This window comes from Dipodomys merriami, unplaced genomic scaffold (genome assembly GCF_024711535.1).
Source record: "Dipodomys merriami isolate MVZ:Mamm:240054 unplaced genomic scaffold, mDipMer1.0.p SCAF_10, whole genome shotgun sequence".
Taxonomy (NCBI): domain Eukaryota; kingdom Metazoa; phylum Chordata; class Mammalia; order Rodentia; family Heteromyidae; genus Dipodomys; species Dipodomys merriami.
This window is the reverse complement of record NW_027202271.1, coordinates 21567757-21585530: the sequence shown is the minus strand read 5'-3', so window position 1 is coordinate 21585530 and position 17774 is coordinate 21567757. Positions and strand designations below refer to the sequence as shown.

At 41.9% G+C, this 17774-nt stretch overlaps 1 protein-coding gene and 1 non-coding gene across 18 annotated transcripts in view; both read left to right on the top strand.

Annotated features, from left to right (window-relative positions):
* R3hdm2 (R3H domain containing 2) overlaps nt 1–17774 on the top strand; it is a 140073-nt gene that overhangs the window by 31194 nt on the left and 91105 nt on the right. For 14 of the 17 annotated variants that reach the window (XM_069987118.1, XM_069987160.1, XM_069987205.1 and 11 more), the window contains one exon: nt 4493–4560. The exons of 2 other annotated variants lie outside the window; for them this stretch is intronic. In XM_069987118.1, coding sequence (XP_069843219.1) covers nt 4493–4560 — 68 coding nt within the window. The remainder of the gene's footprint in view (nt 1–4492; nt 4561–17774) is intronic. One more of the 17 variants, XM_069987214.1, reaches the window with a different exon arrangement.
* On the top strand, nt 5912–6043 carry LOC138806418 (U6atac minor spliceosomal RNA). Its single transcript, XR_011365867.1, has one exon. It is a non-coding gene; the product is annotated as a U6atac minor spliceosomal RNA (small nuclear RNA).

Below are 17774 nucleotides of genomic sequence, written 5' to 3'. Positions count from 1 at the left end.
AGCCTGGCTCAACTTGGCCAGCTTATTGGCTACACAAATAAGATTTACAAACTTCAAAGACCTGCTTACCTCAGAAGAAGTCTTACCTTTGTAAATTAATTAGACAAATAGGAAACTATATCATCACTTGCTATTTTTTTTTTTTTTCTGTCGGTTGTGGAGCATGAACTCTTGGCCTGGGCACAGTCCCCCAGCTCTTCAGCTGTAGACCAGTGCTCTACCACTTGAGCCTCAGCCCCACTTCTGGCTTTTTCTGCTTATGTGGTGCTGGGGAATCGAACCCAGGGCCTTATGCATGCAAGGCAAGCGCTCTACCACTGAGCCACCTTCCCAGCACCTCATCACTTACTATTTAGCCTTTTGTTATATATGTAATACACAGATTTCTGCTGTCAGAGAGCTTACATTTTTCTTTGTGATCACAGGCAGTTTTCAAGTATGTAATTACAGATTATGGTAAATGCTGTGAGGAGAATGTGGTGATGTAATAGGACAGAACTGGGGAAGGGGAGGTACCTCAGAATGGATGTTCAGAGAAGACCTTATTGCGTTACAAATGAATTGTTCTTTTTTTCTTTTTCTTTTTGTAGCACTGGGTTTGAACTCAGTAGGCACCCTCCCAGAGCCATACTCCAGTCCTTTTTGCTTTTTTTTTTTTTTTAATAAGGTCTCATTTATTCCCTGGCCATACTGGATCATGAACCTTCTGTTTATACTTCCTATGTAGCTGGGATGACAGGTGTGCACCATCACTCCCTGCTTTTTTGGTCTGTCTTGGGGTTTGAACTCTGGGCTTGGGCGCTGTCCCTGCATTCTTCAGCTCAAGGCAGTGTTCTATTGCTTGAGCCACAGAGCCACTTCTGGTTTTCTAGTGGTTTATTGGAGATAAGAGTCTCATGGATTTTCCTGCCCGGGCTGGCTTTGGGGCTGGCTTTGAACCAGGATCCTCACATCTCAGCCTCCTGAGTAGCTAGGATTAAAGGAGTAAGCTACCGGCTCCCATCTGACTTAAACTTTGAAAGCTCACTCATGCATTTCTGGAAGAACTGTAGAGTTGTAAGTATGGAAAAGTCTTGGCTAATGTATCTTATTAAAAATCTTCAAGTTGGGCTGGGAAGGTGGCTCAGTGGCAGAGAGCTTGCCTTGCATGCCTGAGGCCCTGGGTTCGATTCCTTAGCACCACATAAGCAAAAAGAAAAAAAGCTAGAAGTGGCGCTGTGGCTCAAGTGGTAAAGCGCTAGCCTTGAGCTGAAGAGCTGAGGGACAGCACTCAGGCCCAGAGTTCAGGCCCCATGACCGGACCCAAAAAAAAAAAATTCTTCAAGTTATTTGGGGGCTATGGAAGTTGGAGAGCAGAAAGGAATTTGAGCTTTTTTTCAAAAGCTATTCTACTTCTTTTTTTTTTTGCCAGTCCTGGGGCTTGAACTCAGGGCCGAGTCACTGTCCCTGAGCCTCTTTTTCTCAAGGCTAGCATTCTACCATTTGATCCACACAATGCCACTTCTGTCTTTTTCTGTGTATGTATAAGGAGGACTCGAATATAGGGCTTCGTGCATGCTAAGCAAGCACTCTAACACTAAGCCACATTCCCTGCCCCAAGGTATTCTACTTTTAATTATAAAATCTTATAGTTGGGGAAGTAAATCTTTCAGCAATGAAGACTGTTGGACATTTTGAATTATGCTGTTTTTGGCTGAATCATAATCAGAGAGCCACCTCTTGATTGTGTCAAGGATCACAGTGTGAACCCACTGGGCCCACTTAAAAATCAGTATCTGGGCATGGCTTGAGGGCTAGTGGGGAAAGGCATCTATCTAATAATTTCTTTTCATGGGAGAGAACAAGGCATTTCTTTTTTTTTTTTTTTTGGGTCCGGTCGTGGGGCCTGAACTCTGGGCCTGGACGCTGTCCCTCAGCTCTTCAGCTCAAGGCTAGCGCTCTACCACTTGAGCCATAGCACCACTTCCGGCTTTTTTCTTTTTGCTTATGTGGTGCTGAGGAATCGAACCCAGGGCCTCTGGCATGCAAGGCAAGCGCTCTACCACTGAGCCAACTTCCCAGCCCCAGGCATTTCTTTTTTTTTTGGGGGGGGGTCTGGTCGTGGGGCCTGAACTCTGGGCCTGGGCGCTGTCCCTCAGCTCTTCAGCTCAAGGCTAGCACTCTACCACTTGAGCCACAGTGCCACTTCCAGCTTTTTTCTTATGTGGTGCTGAGGAATCGAACCCACGGCCTCGAGCATGCAAGGCAAGTGCTCTACCACTGAGCCACCTTTCCAGCCCCATTTCTTTTTTTTAATAAATTTTTTATTGTAAAAATACTGTACAGAGGGGTTACAGTTACATGAACGAGGTAATGAGCACATTTCTTATCAAGTATTGTTGCCTCCTCCTTTGTTTTTTTCCCTACCATCCCTTCCCTCCCACCTCCTCAACTACACTCCCCTCCCCACCTAAATTGTGAAGTTTGTTTTTCGACATAGCGTCTTGTAATCTTATTGTTGCAATGGGTCAACCTGTATCCCTATTTAAACAATTTGTTTTTTCTCTTCCCCTCCCCAAATTATACCAACTTCAAATACGGTGAAGACAGGGGTTATACTGTTAGGGAGGGACATACAAAGCAACAAAGAAATCACATGGTACCGTATAAATACGTTAGAAACAATAACAAGAAAGAAAAAAACCACTTGTGTCCCTATCTTGGGGTTCATTTCGATTAACATCATCTTACCTGACCTTTTCTGCTTGTCCCAGACATATACTGGTTATTGCAAATAAGGGTAACCATGGGACCTATGTTTCTTTGGGCCTGGCTTACTTCTCTTAATATTATTTTTTCCAAGTCTTTCCATTTTCTAACATGAGGCGATGTCATTCTGATGGAGCCATAGAATTCCAGTGTGTGTGTGTGTGTGTGTGTGTGTGTGTGTGTGTGTGTGTGTGTGTGTGTGTGTGTGTGTGTGTGTGTGTGTGTGTGTGTGTGTGTGTGTGTGTGTGTGTGTGTGTGTGTGTGTGTGTGTGTGTGTGTGTGTGTGTATCACATTTTCTTGATCCATTCATCTACTGAGGGGCATCTGTGTTGGTTCCATATCTTAGCTATGGTAAATAATGCTGCTATAAACATAGTTGTGCTGGTAGCTTTAGTATGGTCTTGTTTGTGATCATTCGGGTAAATGTCCAAAAGTGGGATTGCTGGGTCATAGGGGAGCTCTATGTGGAGTCTTTTGAGGAACCTCCATATAGCTTTCCACAGTGGTTGAACAAGTTTACACTACCACCAGTAATGCAGTAGGGTTCCCTTCTGGCCACATCCCCTCCAGCATCTGTTGTTATTAGAAGAACAAGGCATTTCATGGGAAGAAGTTTTAGTGTTTTAGAACAAAGGTTGAGGGTGAAAAGAAGGGCTATGTCCTCTGGCCATGCCCAACCATAACCAGTTATATCCTGATGTTCAAAACCCTGATGTTCAGGGATGATAAAGAATCTAGAAGAGCATTTTCATGGAAATCTTTAAGATATTGAGAGGGCAAGGCTGGGAAGGTGGCTCAGTGGTAGAGTGCTTGCCTTGCATGCAAGAAGCCTTGGGTTCCATTTCTTAGCACCACATAAGCAGAAAAAGCTGGAAGTGGCTGTGTGGCTCAGATGGTAGAGTGCTAGCTTTGAGCTAAAGAACTGAGGGACAGCGCCCAGGCCCAGAGTTCAGGCCCCACGACAAAAAAAAAAAAAAAAAAAAAAAAAAAAAAAAAAAGATATTGAGAGGACAGACTTTAGTGTTGTGATATTTGTTGAATAGTTATGAAACAAAATGGTGTGTTGAGGATCCTCACCTTCAGAATAGAACAGTGAATCCTGCATTTGGGATAAGGAGATACTAAACTATGTGGTGTTCGGTCTCTGGCTTCTCTTCTGCTTCTCAGAGTCTAAATTGGCTTGTTCAGTTTGAGACTTGTTTAAAAGGACAGTGGGAAAAAAGCAGATGAAGAATTTCAGAACTATGGTTGATTTATATTGGAAAGCAGACCAAGATCTGCTTTCTTTTTTTTTTTTTTGGTTGGTTGTGGGCCTGAACTCTGGGCCTGGGCACTGTTCCTCAGCTCTTCAGCTCAAGGTTAGCTCTCTACCACTTGAGCCACAGCGCCACTTCCGGCTTTTTCTGCTTATGTGGTGCTGAAGAATTGAACCCAGGGCCTCATGCATGCAAGGCAAGCACTCTACCACTGAGCCCTTCCCAGCCCAAGATCTGATTTCTGTAAGAGAGGATTTATGGGATAAAGAACCAAATGAGCAGAGCTTTTAAATTGTGCATTGAAAGTAGTAACAGCTATACAGAGGGTTGGAGACAAGGCAGGGGTATACAAAAAAATAAAAGAAACCCCAAAACCAAGCATTGAAAGGGGCTTCTATGGAGTTTGAATGAGATTTCTTTATTTTCTGAGAGGGTTTCAGCATACTCAGATTTTAAATGACTTTTAACTTTTTTTTTTTTTTTTGAGGTTAAAGTTGTTTCATATATGTGATGCCATTCCAGCCCTGGACTCATGGAGGCTGAGCATTTATTCAGGTAATGATAGGTTACATTATAGAGCACTTTTTGTGTGCCAAGCAACAAATTAAGTGCTCTATCTACATTATCATATAATCTTCACACAATTGCATGTGTTTTTGGTATTACCCTGTTCATTTAGTAGATGAAGAAATTGAGATTTAGGAACTATAACAAGATTCAGTTTATGGTAACACTTGCCTTGCAAGTAAGAGACCCTCCCTTGGTTTAATACCTAGCACCCCTCTTCCCCCCCCCAAAAAAAGAAATTGAGTTCAAGTTCAGCTGAATTAAAAATAAAGCCTATTGTGTTGATGTTAGTAGTGAGAGATGCTAGTAGCTTGGCCATAAGTATGAATGAAAAGTTGTGTGTGTGTGTGTGTGTGTGTGTGTGTGTGTGTGTGTGTGTGTGTGTGTGTGTGTGTGTGTGTGTGTGTGTGTGTGTGTGTGTGTGTGTGTGTGTGTGTGTGTGTGTTACTGAGAATCAAACACATATTTTTTATTCCATTTATGTAAAGTTCTTAAAATAACAATAGTATGTGAAGACATTAAGGATTTTCCAGGTACTGGGATATAGTTTGGGGTGATAAGGTAGAAGAATTAGGTGTAGTTATTAAAGGTCAACATGAAAGATCCTGACAGATGGAATATCTATATCTTAATGGTGAATACAAAATTTACTAAGGATGAAATCTTATATAACTACACACAAACACACATGTGCATGTGCACACATATGAAGTACAGATAAAAAAATGGATCAAATCTGAATAAACTGTAGATTTTTACCAATGTCAATTTCCCAGTTTTAATACTATACCGCAGTTGTGTAATGTTTTCATTGGGACAAACTGGATGAAAGGTTCATAGGATATTGCAGTTATTTTTTTGCCAACTTCCTATAGATCTATACCTATTTCACAGTAAAACGATAAATAAATGACTAAGAGGGTTGGGACTATAGCTCATTGGTTAAGTGTAATTAGAATGTATTAAGCAGCAGGGTGCTGGGGGCTCACACCTGTAATCCTAGCTACTCAGGAGGCTGAGATGTGAGGATCATAGTTCAAAGCCAGCCTGGGTAGGAAAAGTCTATTGAGACTTATGTCCAATCAACTACCAGAAAACTGGAAGTGGTACTGTGGCGCAAGTAGTAGAGCACTTGCCTTGAGCTGAAGAGCTGAGGGACAGTGCCCAGGCCTAGAGTTCAAGTCCCATGACAGGAAAAAAAAAAAGAATGCACAAAAGCATTGAATTCAATCTAAGCACCAAAATAAACAAATGAGAAACAGAATTAGTAAAGAAAGGCATTTAAAAAGTTTTAACTATACTCAACATAGGTTAAAAAGTCACAGAAAAAAGCAACATGGTATTGTATGAAAGGAGAGAAGATTAGCTTTCCCTTCGACAAGGAATGTAGAGGTCCTGGGGCCTGACAACATGCATATGGTTATGGTTAAGGTATTACAACCTACTTCCTGGCATCTAACCATGGTTTTTAAAACAAAGGAGAAGGTAACAAAGCTCAATAGGAAATGTACTCATTACCTTACTCATGTAACTGTAACCGTTCTTTACAAAATAAAAAAAATAAACACATGAAGGCTGGGAATGTGGCTTAGTGGTAGAGTGCTTGACTAACATGCAAGAAGCCCTAGGTTCAATTCCTCAGTACCACATCCACAGAAAAAGCCAGAAATGGCGATGTGGCTCAAGTGGTAGAATGCTAGCCTTGAGCAAAAGCAGCTCAGGAACAGTACAGGACCAGAAACCAGCACCAGGACTGGCAAAGAAAAACATGAGCTGAGTGCTGGTGGCTCACACCTGTAATCCTATCTACTCAGGAGGCTGAGATCTGAGGATCGCGGTTCAAAGCCAGCCAGGACAGGAAAGTCTGTGAGACTCTTATCTCCAGTAAACCATTCGAAAACCGGAAGTGGTATGTTGGCTCAAGCGGAGTGCTGGCCTTTGCTTTACAGTAACTGCTAATCATCTCAGCTATGTGGGAGACACAAGTAGAAAGGTCATAGTAGGAAGCTGCCCTAAGGCAAAAAAATAAAAAATAAAAAAATAAGAGATCCTGAAAATTAGGGCACATGGTATGGTGTCTATGGATAACCACATGCAAAAGATTATTAGACCCCCATATATATCACTCCATGTACAAAATTTGAAAACAGACCAATGACCTAAAAATATTATATATACATATATATAATATACATGTAATATAATATTTTTTAATTATCTTAGGAAAAAACATAGGAGTAAATCTTAATACACTTGGATCTGGGCAATAGATTTTTAACAGTTGACTTCAAAAGAACCATCAATGAAAGAAAAATAATTGATTTTTCCTTACTAAAGATTATACTAAGTGGGCTAGGAAGGTGGCTCAGTGGTAGAGCGCTTGCCTTGCATGCCTGAGGCCCTGGGTTCGATTCCTCAGCACCACATAAGTAAAAAGAAAAAAAAGCCGGAAGTGGCACTATGGCTCAAGTGGTAGAGCGCTAGCCTTGAGCTGAAGAGCTGAGGGTCAGGCGCCCAGGCCCAGAGTTCAGGCCCCACAACCGGACCAAAAAAAAAAAAAGATTATACTAAGAGGCCTAAACTGGAGAAATTTTATCTCCAGGCCAGTTTAGGCTATGTAATTAGACACTGTCTCAAGCTATCAAAAAAAAAAACAACACAAAAAGTATGCTGCATTCAGTACTGGGAAAAAGTTTTGAAATCTGTGGCCAAGTTTGGTCAGTTAAAACCACTTGACAGCCAGGCACCAGTAGCTCATTAATCTTAGCTACTCAGGAGGCTTAGATTCAAATGATCATGGTTCAAAGCCAGTCTGGAGACTCCATTTCCAAAATAATTAGGAAAAGACCAAGTTAAACAATAAAAAAAAAAAAATTTTTAAAGACCAAGCTGAAGTCATAGCCCAAATGGTAGAGTACCAGCCAAGCAAGCAACAAGCTAAACAAGTCCAGACCCTGCATTCAGCGCTAACCTTGAACCAAAGAAGCTCAGGGACAGTGCCCAGGCCTTGAGTTTAAGCCCCAGGACTGGCAAAAAAAAATAATAAAATGACTATTCTTTTGAAGAAAAATAACAGATGAGAATGCAGAAAAGCAGGGCTGGGAAGGTAGCTCAGTGGTAGAGTGCTTGCCTTGCATGCATGAGGCCCAGGTTCAATTCCTCAGCACCACATAAGCAAAAAGAAAAAAGCTGGAAGTGGTGCTGTGGCTCAAGTGGTAGAGTGCTAACCTTAAGCTGAAGAACTGATGGACAGCGCCCAGGCCCAGAGTTCAGGCCCCACGACCGGACCCCACCCCCCAAAGAAAAAAGAATAGTCATATTTATAAAAATGACAGTTTCTGCATTTGAAAGGGTAGAGGTGTATCTAGTTAGGAAATTCTCTCTGTCCTTGAGCTTAAACTCAGGCACTGTATCTGAGTTTTTGTGCTCAAGGCTGGTGCTGTACAACTTGAGCCACAGCTCCACTTCTGGCTTTTTTTGGTGATTAATTGGAAATAAGAGTCTCAGACTTTCCTGCCTGGGCTAGCTTTGAACTGGGGATCTTAGCCTCCAGAGTAGCTAGGATTACAGGTATGAGCCACTAGCACCCTGGGTAATTCTCTTTTAATCCTTATTGTTTAGAGCTTATAACAGTTTCATGATGTAAACATTTTAGTGCTTCATGATGTTACCATAGGACTACCTACAGTGTGTAAAGAAATCCTTCTTTGGAGTTATTTTCTGCAATTAGGCCACATTTTAGTAACTGGGTGACTTTGGGCTCTGGGAATCTTCTGCTAGAGCTTCTTTTGATTGTTTTGATTTTATCAGTAAATTTTTGTTGTTGTTGTTGTTGTTGTTTTTTGACGGTTTTTTTTTTTTTTTGGGTCGGTTGTGGGGCTTGAACTATGGGCCTGCGCGCTGTCCCTGTGTTCTTCAGCTCAAGGCGAGGGCTTGACCGCTTGAGCCACAGTGCCACTTTGGGTTTTCTGGTGGTTTTATTGGAGAAAAGAGTCTCATGGACTTTCCTGCCCGGACTGGCTTTGAACTGTGATCCTCAGATCTTAGCTTCCTGAGCAGCTAGGATTACAGGCATGAGCCACCAGTGCCCAACTTTGCTGTTGTTTTTTCAAGTAATTTTAGTCTTTTGCTACTGCTATGTACCCAGGATATATTAGTATTTTTGACAGTTCCTGTTGTGAGTGGTCACTCATTGATTATTCATTGGATGAATGAATGCCTCTTTTTGTTGTTGTTGGTTGTGGGGCCTGAACTCTGGGCCTGGGTGCTGTCCCCTCAGCTCTTCAGCTCAAGGCTAGTAGTGTTCTACCGCTTGAGCCACAGCGCCACTTCCTGCTTTTTCTGCTTATGTGGTGCTGAGGAATCGACCCCAGGACCTCATGCATGCAAAGCAAGCACTCTACCACTGAGCCACCTTCCCAGCCCTGAATGGCTCTTCTTTTTTTTTTTTTTGTCGGTCGTGGGGCTTGAACTCTGGGCCTGGGCGCTGTCCCTCAGCTCTTCAGCTCAAGGCGAGCGCTCTACCACTTGAGCTACAGCGCCACTTCGGGTTTTCTGGTGGTTTTTATTAGAGATAGGAGTCTCACGGTCTTTCCTGCCTGGGCTGGCTTTGAACCGCGATCCTCAGATCTCAGCCTCCTGAGTAGCTAGGATTACAGGCGTGAGCCACCAGCGCCCGGCCTATGAATGGCTCTTCTTTAAGTCAACTGTTTCAACTGGTTCCTTGTATTTTGTTGAGGATCTTATTTCTCTGTCCATCTCTATTTTGGTCCTTTTCTTGCTTTCATTTCCTCTGGAAGGCAAATGAAAAAGGCAAAGGAGATGAACCTGACATCAATTTATTGTTTATGAGTAATTCTGATAAGAAGCAAGTATTATATAGGAAGTTTGAAACACTTTGGTAAAATGAGATTTTGGAGTTAATGGTGAATTATATTTTTCCATTCTATTTCTGCTTGGCTTTACTAGTGGTAGATTGGGTTTTTTGCTTCTCTTCAAAGCCTGACCTACTTTTTCTCTCTTTAACTTAAAGTTACTGATGCCCTCTTTTTTGTTTTTGTTTTTTTTTTTAATTTTTTGTTTTAACTTCTCATTTCTGTGGGAGCCTCTTCCTTTTCTCCTAAATATTCACGTGTCATCTGCTTTTCTTTTAACCTGTTTTGCTCTGCCACTGTTCTCATCGTGAATTCTATCTTTGTGGCTTAAAATCAAGGTTTCAGCTACTCTTAGGGTGAAAAATATTAAAGCAGTGTGGTGACCCTAAAATACCAGAAAAGAATGCTGTTTTAAGGCCCTGGGCTACGTAATGAGACACTGTCACAAAACACAAAACCAGGAGCTGGGAGGGTGACTCAGTGATAGAGTGTTTGCCTTGCATGCATGAGGCCCTGGGTTCGATTCTTCAGCACCACATAAGTAGAAAAAGCCGGAAGTGGTGCTGTGGCTCAAGTGTAGAGCACTAACCTTGAGCTGAAGAGCTGAGGGACAGCGCCCAGGCCCAGAGTTCAGGCCCATGACCACCACCACTAACAACCCCCCAAACAAACAAACACACACACCCGATAAACACCCCAACAAGGCTAGGGTCATGGCTCACCTGCCTAGTGAGTTTGAGACCACTTGTTCAAAACTCAAGTATTGCTAAACAACAATGAATTTTCATGTGGGTACTATAAATATTATAAATATAGAAATTAAAACTCAGGTGGATAAAAATGAATTGCATTCTCAGGGTAAGCCTAGGTAAAGGTAGCAAGACTGTGTCTCAAAAGCACATTTAAAAAACCAAAAATACTAAGGGTGTGGCTCAGGTAGTAGATTGCTTACCTAGCCTAGCCTACATGAGGTCTTTGGTTCAATCCCCAGTATTGCAAAGCAAAAAATAAATAAAAATAATAAAGAATTTTTAAAACATTAAAAAGATGATAGTCTGTATGAAACTCTGGGTCTTTTTTTTAAACTGTATTTTTTTGGTCTTTTCTTTTTTGATACTAGGGATCAAATCCAGGATGTTGTACTTGCTAGGCAAGTACTTTGCCCCTGAGCTACATCCCAGCTTGAAAATCTGGGTTTGATCTCTAGTACAATATGGGGAGGGAAAGGATGAGTCCATTTTATTGAGAAATAGGGCCTTGTTTATAATTCCTGTAAAGATTTTATTTTGTGCGTGTTTGTTGTCTTGGGACTTGAACTCAGGGCCTGGGCACTGTTCCTGAGCATTTTGTTTTTGCTTAAGATTAGTGCTCTATGATTTGAGCCACAGTTCCACTTCTGGCTTTCTTTTTTTGTTATTTATTTATTTATTTATTTATTTGTTGGTAGTGGGGCCTGAACTCTGAGCCTGGGTGCTGTCCCTGAGCTCTTCAGCTCAGTGCTAGTGCTCTACCACTTGAGCCATAGCCTCACTTCTGGCTTTTTCTGCTTATGTGGTACTGAGGAATGAAACCCAGGGCCTCATTCATGCAAGGCAAGCACTCTACCACTGAGCCACCTTCCTAGCCCTCAAATTAGTTGAAATTTTTTTTTTTTTTTTTTTTTGGGTCTGGTTGTGGAGCCTGAACTCTGGGCCTGGGCGCTGCTGTCCCTCAGCTCTTCAGCTCAAGGCTAACGCTCTGCCACTTGAGCCACAGTGCCACTTCCAGCTTTTTTCTTTTTTGCTTATGTGGTGCTGAGGAATCGAACCCAGGGCCTCAGGCATGCAAGGCAAGCGCTCTACCACTGAGCCACCTTCCCAGCCCAAATTAGTTGAAATTTTATATGGAGCTTCTGGAAAACTGTACCGTGCATCTATGAAAACATGAATGTGAAAAGAACAAACAAGGTTATTTAATATTATTATGAATTTAAAAAATACACATTGGAAGTGGCGCTGTAGCTCAAGTGGTAGAGCACTCGCCTTGAGCTGAAGAGCTGAGGGACAGCGCCCAGGCCCAGAGTTCAGGCCCCACGACCGACAAAAAAAAAATAAATAAATAAAAAAATAAAAAATACACATTCTGGGGCTTGGCTCAGTGCCTGGGCACTGTCCCTAAGCTCTTTTGCTCAACTAGTGCTCTACTACTTGTGACACAATGCCACTTCTAGCTTTTTGGTAGTTAATTGGAGATAAAGAATCTCACTGGACTTCGCTTCCTGGGCTGGTTTTGAACTGCACTCCTCAGTAGATAGAATTACAGTTGTGTGCCACCACACTAGCAGAATTTTTTCTTTTTGTGCCTATTCTGGGACTTGATCAGGGCCTATGTGTTATACATTTTTGCTCAAGGCTAACTCTGTATCACTTGTGTCACAGCTCTACTTCTCTAGTGGTTTTGGTGTTTAATTGGAGATAAGCTTCTCAGGGGCTTTCCTGTTTGGGCTGGCTTTGAACTGTGATCCTCAGATCCTCAGATCTTGGCCTCCTGGGTACCTAGGAGCCATCAGCATTTATCTCTCCTTTCATCCCCTCACCCCCCTCTTCTTTCTTTATTTATTTACTGGGACTTGAACTCAGTGCCTGGGCATTGTTCCTTAGCTTTTTAGTACAAGGCTGAAACTACAGTTCCAATTCTGGGTGTTTTGGTAGTTAATTGGAGATAGGAGTCTCACAGACTTACTTTCTTTCTTTCTCTCTTTTTTTTTTTTGTGGGTCGTGGGGCCTGAACTCTGGGCCTGGGCACTGTCCCTCAGCTCTTCAGCTCAAGGCTCTATCACTTGAGCCATAGCACCACTTCCGGCTTTTCCTGCTTAGGTGGTGTTGAGGAATGGAACCCAGGGCCTCATGTATGCAAGGCAAGCACTCTACCACTGAGTCACCTTCCCAGCCCCCTCACAGACTTTCTTGCCTGGATTGACTTTGAACCTCGATTTCCAGATCTCAGATTCCTGAGTTAGCTAGAATTACAGGCCTGAGCAGCTGGCACCTGACTTTATTTTCTTTTCCTTCCTTTCTTTCCCTCCCTCCCTCCTTCCTTCTTTTCTTTTCTTTTCTTTTCTTCTTTTCTTTCTTTTTCTTTCTTTTTTTGTTGGTCCTTTGCTTGAACTCTGGGACTGGGCACTGTTGTTGAGCTTTTCAGCTCAAGGTAGGCACTCTACCTTGTGAGCTAGAGCATCAACTCTGGTTTCCTTGTGGTTAATTGGAGCTAAGAGTCTCACAGACTTTCCTACCTGGGCTGGCTTTGAACTGCAATCCTCAGATCTCGGCCTCCTGAGTAGCTAGGATTACCAGCATGAGCCACCAGTGCCTTGCCTGGCTTCATTTTTTTGTTAATGGCTAGAGCTCTGCCATTTTTGAGCCATACTTCCAGCTCTGGCCTTTTGCTAGTTAATTGGGAATAAGAGTCCCAAGGATTTGTCTGCCATTATTCTAAGATCTTAGCATCAAGAGTAGCTACGATTATAGGTGTGAGCCACGGACACCTGGTTCTATAGAACTATCTAAGAGTAAGGTATACAGCAATGATGAAGAAAATATATACTTTTTTCTAAAAAATATTTTTTTTTCCAGGTCCTGGGGCTTGGACTCAGGGCTTGGGAGCTGTCCCTGCGTCGCTAGTGCTTTTCCACTTGAGCTACAGCACCACTTCCACCTTTTTCTGAATGGTTTATTGGAGATGAGAGTCTCAGGGCCTTTACTGCTCAGGCTGGTTTCCAACTGTGATCCTCAGATCTCACCTGAGTAGCTAGGATTATAGGCATGAGCCACTGGCATCCAGCTTTCTAATTTTATAGTGTAGTTATTTCTGTTTATTTTATTTTATGTTTTTGCCTGTCCTGGGGCTTGAATTCAGGGCCTACGTGCTGTTCCTGCACCTCTTTGTACTTAAGGCTAGTGCTCTATCACTTGAGCCACAGCACCACTTCCAGTTTTTTTCTGAATGGTTTATTGGAGATGAGAGTCTCAGGGCATTTTCTGCCCAGGCTGGCTCTCAGCTCTCAGCCTCCTGAATAGCTAGGATTATAGGTGTGAGCCACCAGTGCCTGGCTTATATAGTATTTAAATAAAATAATATTATTCAGGGTATTAGGCATGGGAGAACTAAGTTTCAAAAGAGATGCACTATTCCACTGGGGCTGCAAAGACTTCTGACAGTGGCAGTGGTAGTCAAGGACTTCAGTAGATAATATCCTGTTGGTTTCATGGGCATCTTGGCCTTTAAGGATAGGAGGCACATCAGAGAAGTATCATCGTTATTCTGTTTACAGGACCCGAGTGGAGCCCCTTTATTATGACCAAGAGTGGTACAGCACCAGAAGTCAAATATAGGCCTATCTGACAGTGACACTGTCTGTTGTCAATAGTGAGAAAGTCAAGATTTACAAAGTAAGAATGTTGTCACTTACTCTGTGGTATATGGAGCAGAGATGGAAAACCGTTGGATGTGACCATGACCTAAGTCATAACTGAAGAAGTGCTCTAAATAGACTGTGTTTTTAATGAACTAATCTGTTTCTTCTTTACAAATACTTTATATCCAGGAACTGGATAGGTTTTTTTTTTTTAATTTGTTCTTGTTTTGTTTTCTTTTTGTCTTGTTTGTGTGTTTATCTGTCTTTGGGAGGTAAAGAGGAGCACAGAAATGGAGGGACAAAAGGTAAATGCAGCAGTAGTACTCACTAGATACTATGTTGAAAATATAACTTGTAGGAGCCAGGAAGTGGCTCAGTGATAGAGTGCTTGCCTTGCATGAATGAGGCCCTGGGTTCGATTCTTCAATACCACATAAGCAGAAAAAGCAGGAAGTGGCTCTGTGGCTCCAGTGATAGAGGGCTAGCCTTGAGCTGAAGAGCTTAGGGACAGCGCCCAGGCCCAGAGTTCAGGCCCATGACCACCACCACCACCACCAACAAAAAACAAAAACAAAAATACAAAAAAATACAAAAAATACAACTCGTAGGTAGAGATGGGAGGGAAAAACTGGGAGAGGGTGAGGGAGGACATTGTCCAAAAAGAAATGTATCCATTACCTAACTTAAGTAACTGTACATCACCTTTGTAATAAAAATTTTAAAAAAATATTTTCTAGTATTAGGGTCTGGAGAATTTAGGAGTGAAACTTCATTTGATTCCAAGCATAGCTGGTTATTGTGTAGTTCATATTGAATGGCATGGTTATGGTTTTCTTGTAAAGACAAGTGAAGCTCTATTGATGTGTTTGTATATTGCCTGTAGTTTCTACTGAGGAATTTCTTTGATACCATTTCCTTTGCTTAGTTGAAATAAAGTAATATCTAAAACAATGAGATTATGATTTCTCTTAATATTTAAAATTATATTTTTGGGATATATATATATATATATATGGCATTATTAAGAGTTATCTTGTTGGGCACAATGGCTCATACCTATAATCCCAAGCTACATAAGATGTGGAAATCAGAAGAATCACAATTGTAGACCATCAAGGGGGGAAAAAAAGAGACAGTCTATCATGTTAATCACTAAGTTGTGTGTGGAGGCTCCAAGTTCTCATCTCATCTGTGTGGGAAGAACAAATAGAGCACAGTCTTGGGCAAAAAACATGAGCCCCCGCCATCTAAAAACTAATTATGTTAAAATGGCTAGGAGTGGCTTAAATACCAGTATTGAAAGAAAAGAAAGAACCCACTATAGCTCAGGCTGATCTAGAATTCATGAGGTAATCCAAGATGCTTGTGAATTTATTAATCCTCCTCCCTGAGCCTCTGGAGTGCTAGGATTATAGGCTTGTCCCTCCTTGTCCAGTTTGAAGCATTCTCAAATAGGTTGAAATCTGCATGTTTCCAACTATCCTCATCTAATTAGAAACTGTAAGTTCTGTCAGAGTTGGAGTTTAAATCTGGCAATCCATAAACATGGCTTATGTTCAATTTCCAAACCGTTTTTTTTTTTGTCAGCCCTAGAACTTGAACTAAGGACTTGGGAGCTATCTTTGAGTTCTTTTGCTCAAGGCTAGCATTCTACCACTTTGAACCACAGTGCCACTTCTGATTTTCTGGTGGTTAATTAGAGACAAGAATCCCACAAGTGGCACTGTGGCTCAAGTGGTAGAGCACTTGCCTTGAGCTGAAGAGCTGATGGACAGCACCCAGGCCGAGTTCAAGACTCATGACCAACAAAAAAACTCTTTTATAGGGTCTGGGAATGTGGCTCAGTGGTAGAGTGCTTGCCTTGCATGCATGAGGACCTGGGTTTGATTCTTCAGCACTACATAAACAGAAAAAGCCAGAAATGGTGCTGTGCTCAAGTGGTAGAGAGCTAGCCTTGAGCTGATGAGCTGACGAGCTGAGGGACAGCACCCAGGCTCAGAGTTCAGGCCCCATGACCGGCCAAAAAAAAGAGTCCCACAGACTTTCCTGGATCTTTAGATCTCAGTCTCCTGAGTTGCCAGAATTACTAGCACCCAGCTAAACTAGCTTTATTAATGAATGAGAATTTTCTATTTGCCTGTGTTACCTGGTAGCAACTTTTAGAGGTGGAAAAATGAATAGACAAATCTTGAATGCTGGAAGTGGTGCTGTGGCTCAAGTGATAGAGCGCTTGCCTTGAGCTGAAGAGCTCAGGGACAATGCCCAGGCCCAGAGTTCAAGCCCCATGACAGACAGAAAACAAAAAAACAAAATAAAACAAAAATCATTGAAATCTTGAATTCTTTGCACCTTTAGTACTGGAGGAATAATTAGTAGATTAAAAAACTCTAAAATTTATGTTACACTTAGAACTTGGTGCTATGAAAAGTAGAATTTCAACCCTCTTTGAATTTCTTTTCCTTAAAAATCTACCTTCTCAGGAGTTGGAGGAGTGACTCAGGAGGTAAAGTGCCAGCCAGTGAAAGTATCAGCTACCAAGTTTGAATCCTGGTCCAAAAAAAAAAAAAAAATGTCTCTTCTGTGTGCCATTTGGGTTTACTTTTTTTTTTGTTGTTGTTGTTTTTGGTTGTTTTTTTTTGTTTTCCCCGGTTGTGGGGCTTGAACTCTGGGCCTGGGCACTGTCCCTCAGCTCTTCAGCTCAAGGCTAGCACTCTACCACTTGAGCCACAGAGCCACTTCCGGTTTTTCTGTTTATGTGGTGCTGAGGAATCGAACCCGGGACCTCATGCATGCAAGGCAAGCACTCTACCACTGAGCCACTTACCCAGTCCCATACTTTTTTTAAAAAAATAATTACTATAGACAAATAGTTTTGTGGTTTATTAGTTCTTATCAGATTTACTAAGTTTGAGAAAAATACTTTTATTTTTGAAAAAGTATTTTGGAATGTGGTGTTAATTTTTTTTTTTTTGGGGGGGGGTGTCCAGTCGTGGGGCCTGAACTCTGGGCCTGGGTGCCGTCCCTCAGCTCTTCAGTTCAAAGCTAGTGCTCTACCACTGGAGCCACAGCGCCACTTCCGGCTTTTTTCTTATGTGGTGCTGAGGAATCGAACCCTGGGCCTCGAGCATGCAAGGCAAGTGCTCTACCACTGAGCCACCTTCCCAGCCCTGTGGTGTTAATTTTGGATGGTAATTTCAGCAGCTTCTTTTATTGCAAAGGGTTTTAGAATTTGTTGACATAAAGCCATTTTCTCTGACTCCTGATTCCCTCACCTAGGCTCTCTAGCCTATGGTCTATTTTTAAATCCTGCTGCTGTGCTCTCTATTGCGGCAAGTTGGTTTTTTTTTTTTTTTTCTCTTCTTCGCCCTGAATTATTTATCATTGTTTGGAGCTGAATGGAGCAGTATGTTTTTTCACCACTGCTCATTAGAACCCACGTGTCTGTCTTCAACTTGGTTGACAGATTTGGTTCATGTTAAACCCCACCAGCCCATCCTGTGAAGGCTGCAAGGCAGTGTGGGCCACAATCTGTGATACACTGTAAAATAATTCAGACTTATGTTACTTTGTTTCAGGAGCAGAAGACAGAGAAGCTAGCTGTGTCATATTCTTCCTTTAGCTATTACTGAAAGAAAGAGATTGTGTTATATTGGCTTTTCTGAGAATATTTATTTTTTGTTTCTATAGTTGTTACATTGATATTGTTTATTTAGAGTAGATAGGGAGACATTTCTATGAAAACCAAAGCATTAAATCAAGATTTCTTTTAGTTAGAAATATAGCCTGCATATTTATGGACAGTTTAAAATTCCCTGGCTTAGGAGTGTGAGTTGTGGAAGATTGGTTTGTTTTGTTAGATTTTTTTCCTCCTTGTACATTCTCTCATCATCTATAGACTTGGAAGAAGGATGGCAAGACCTAAGAACAATGTAGTT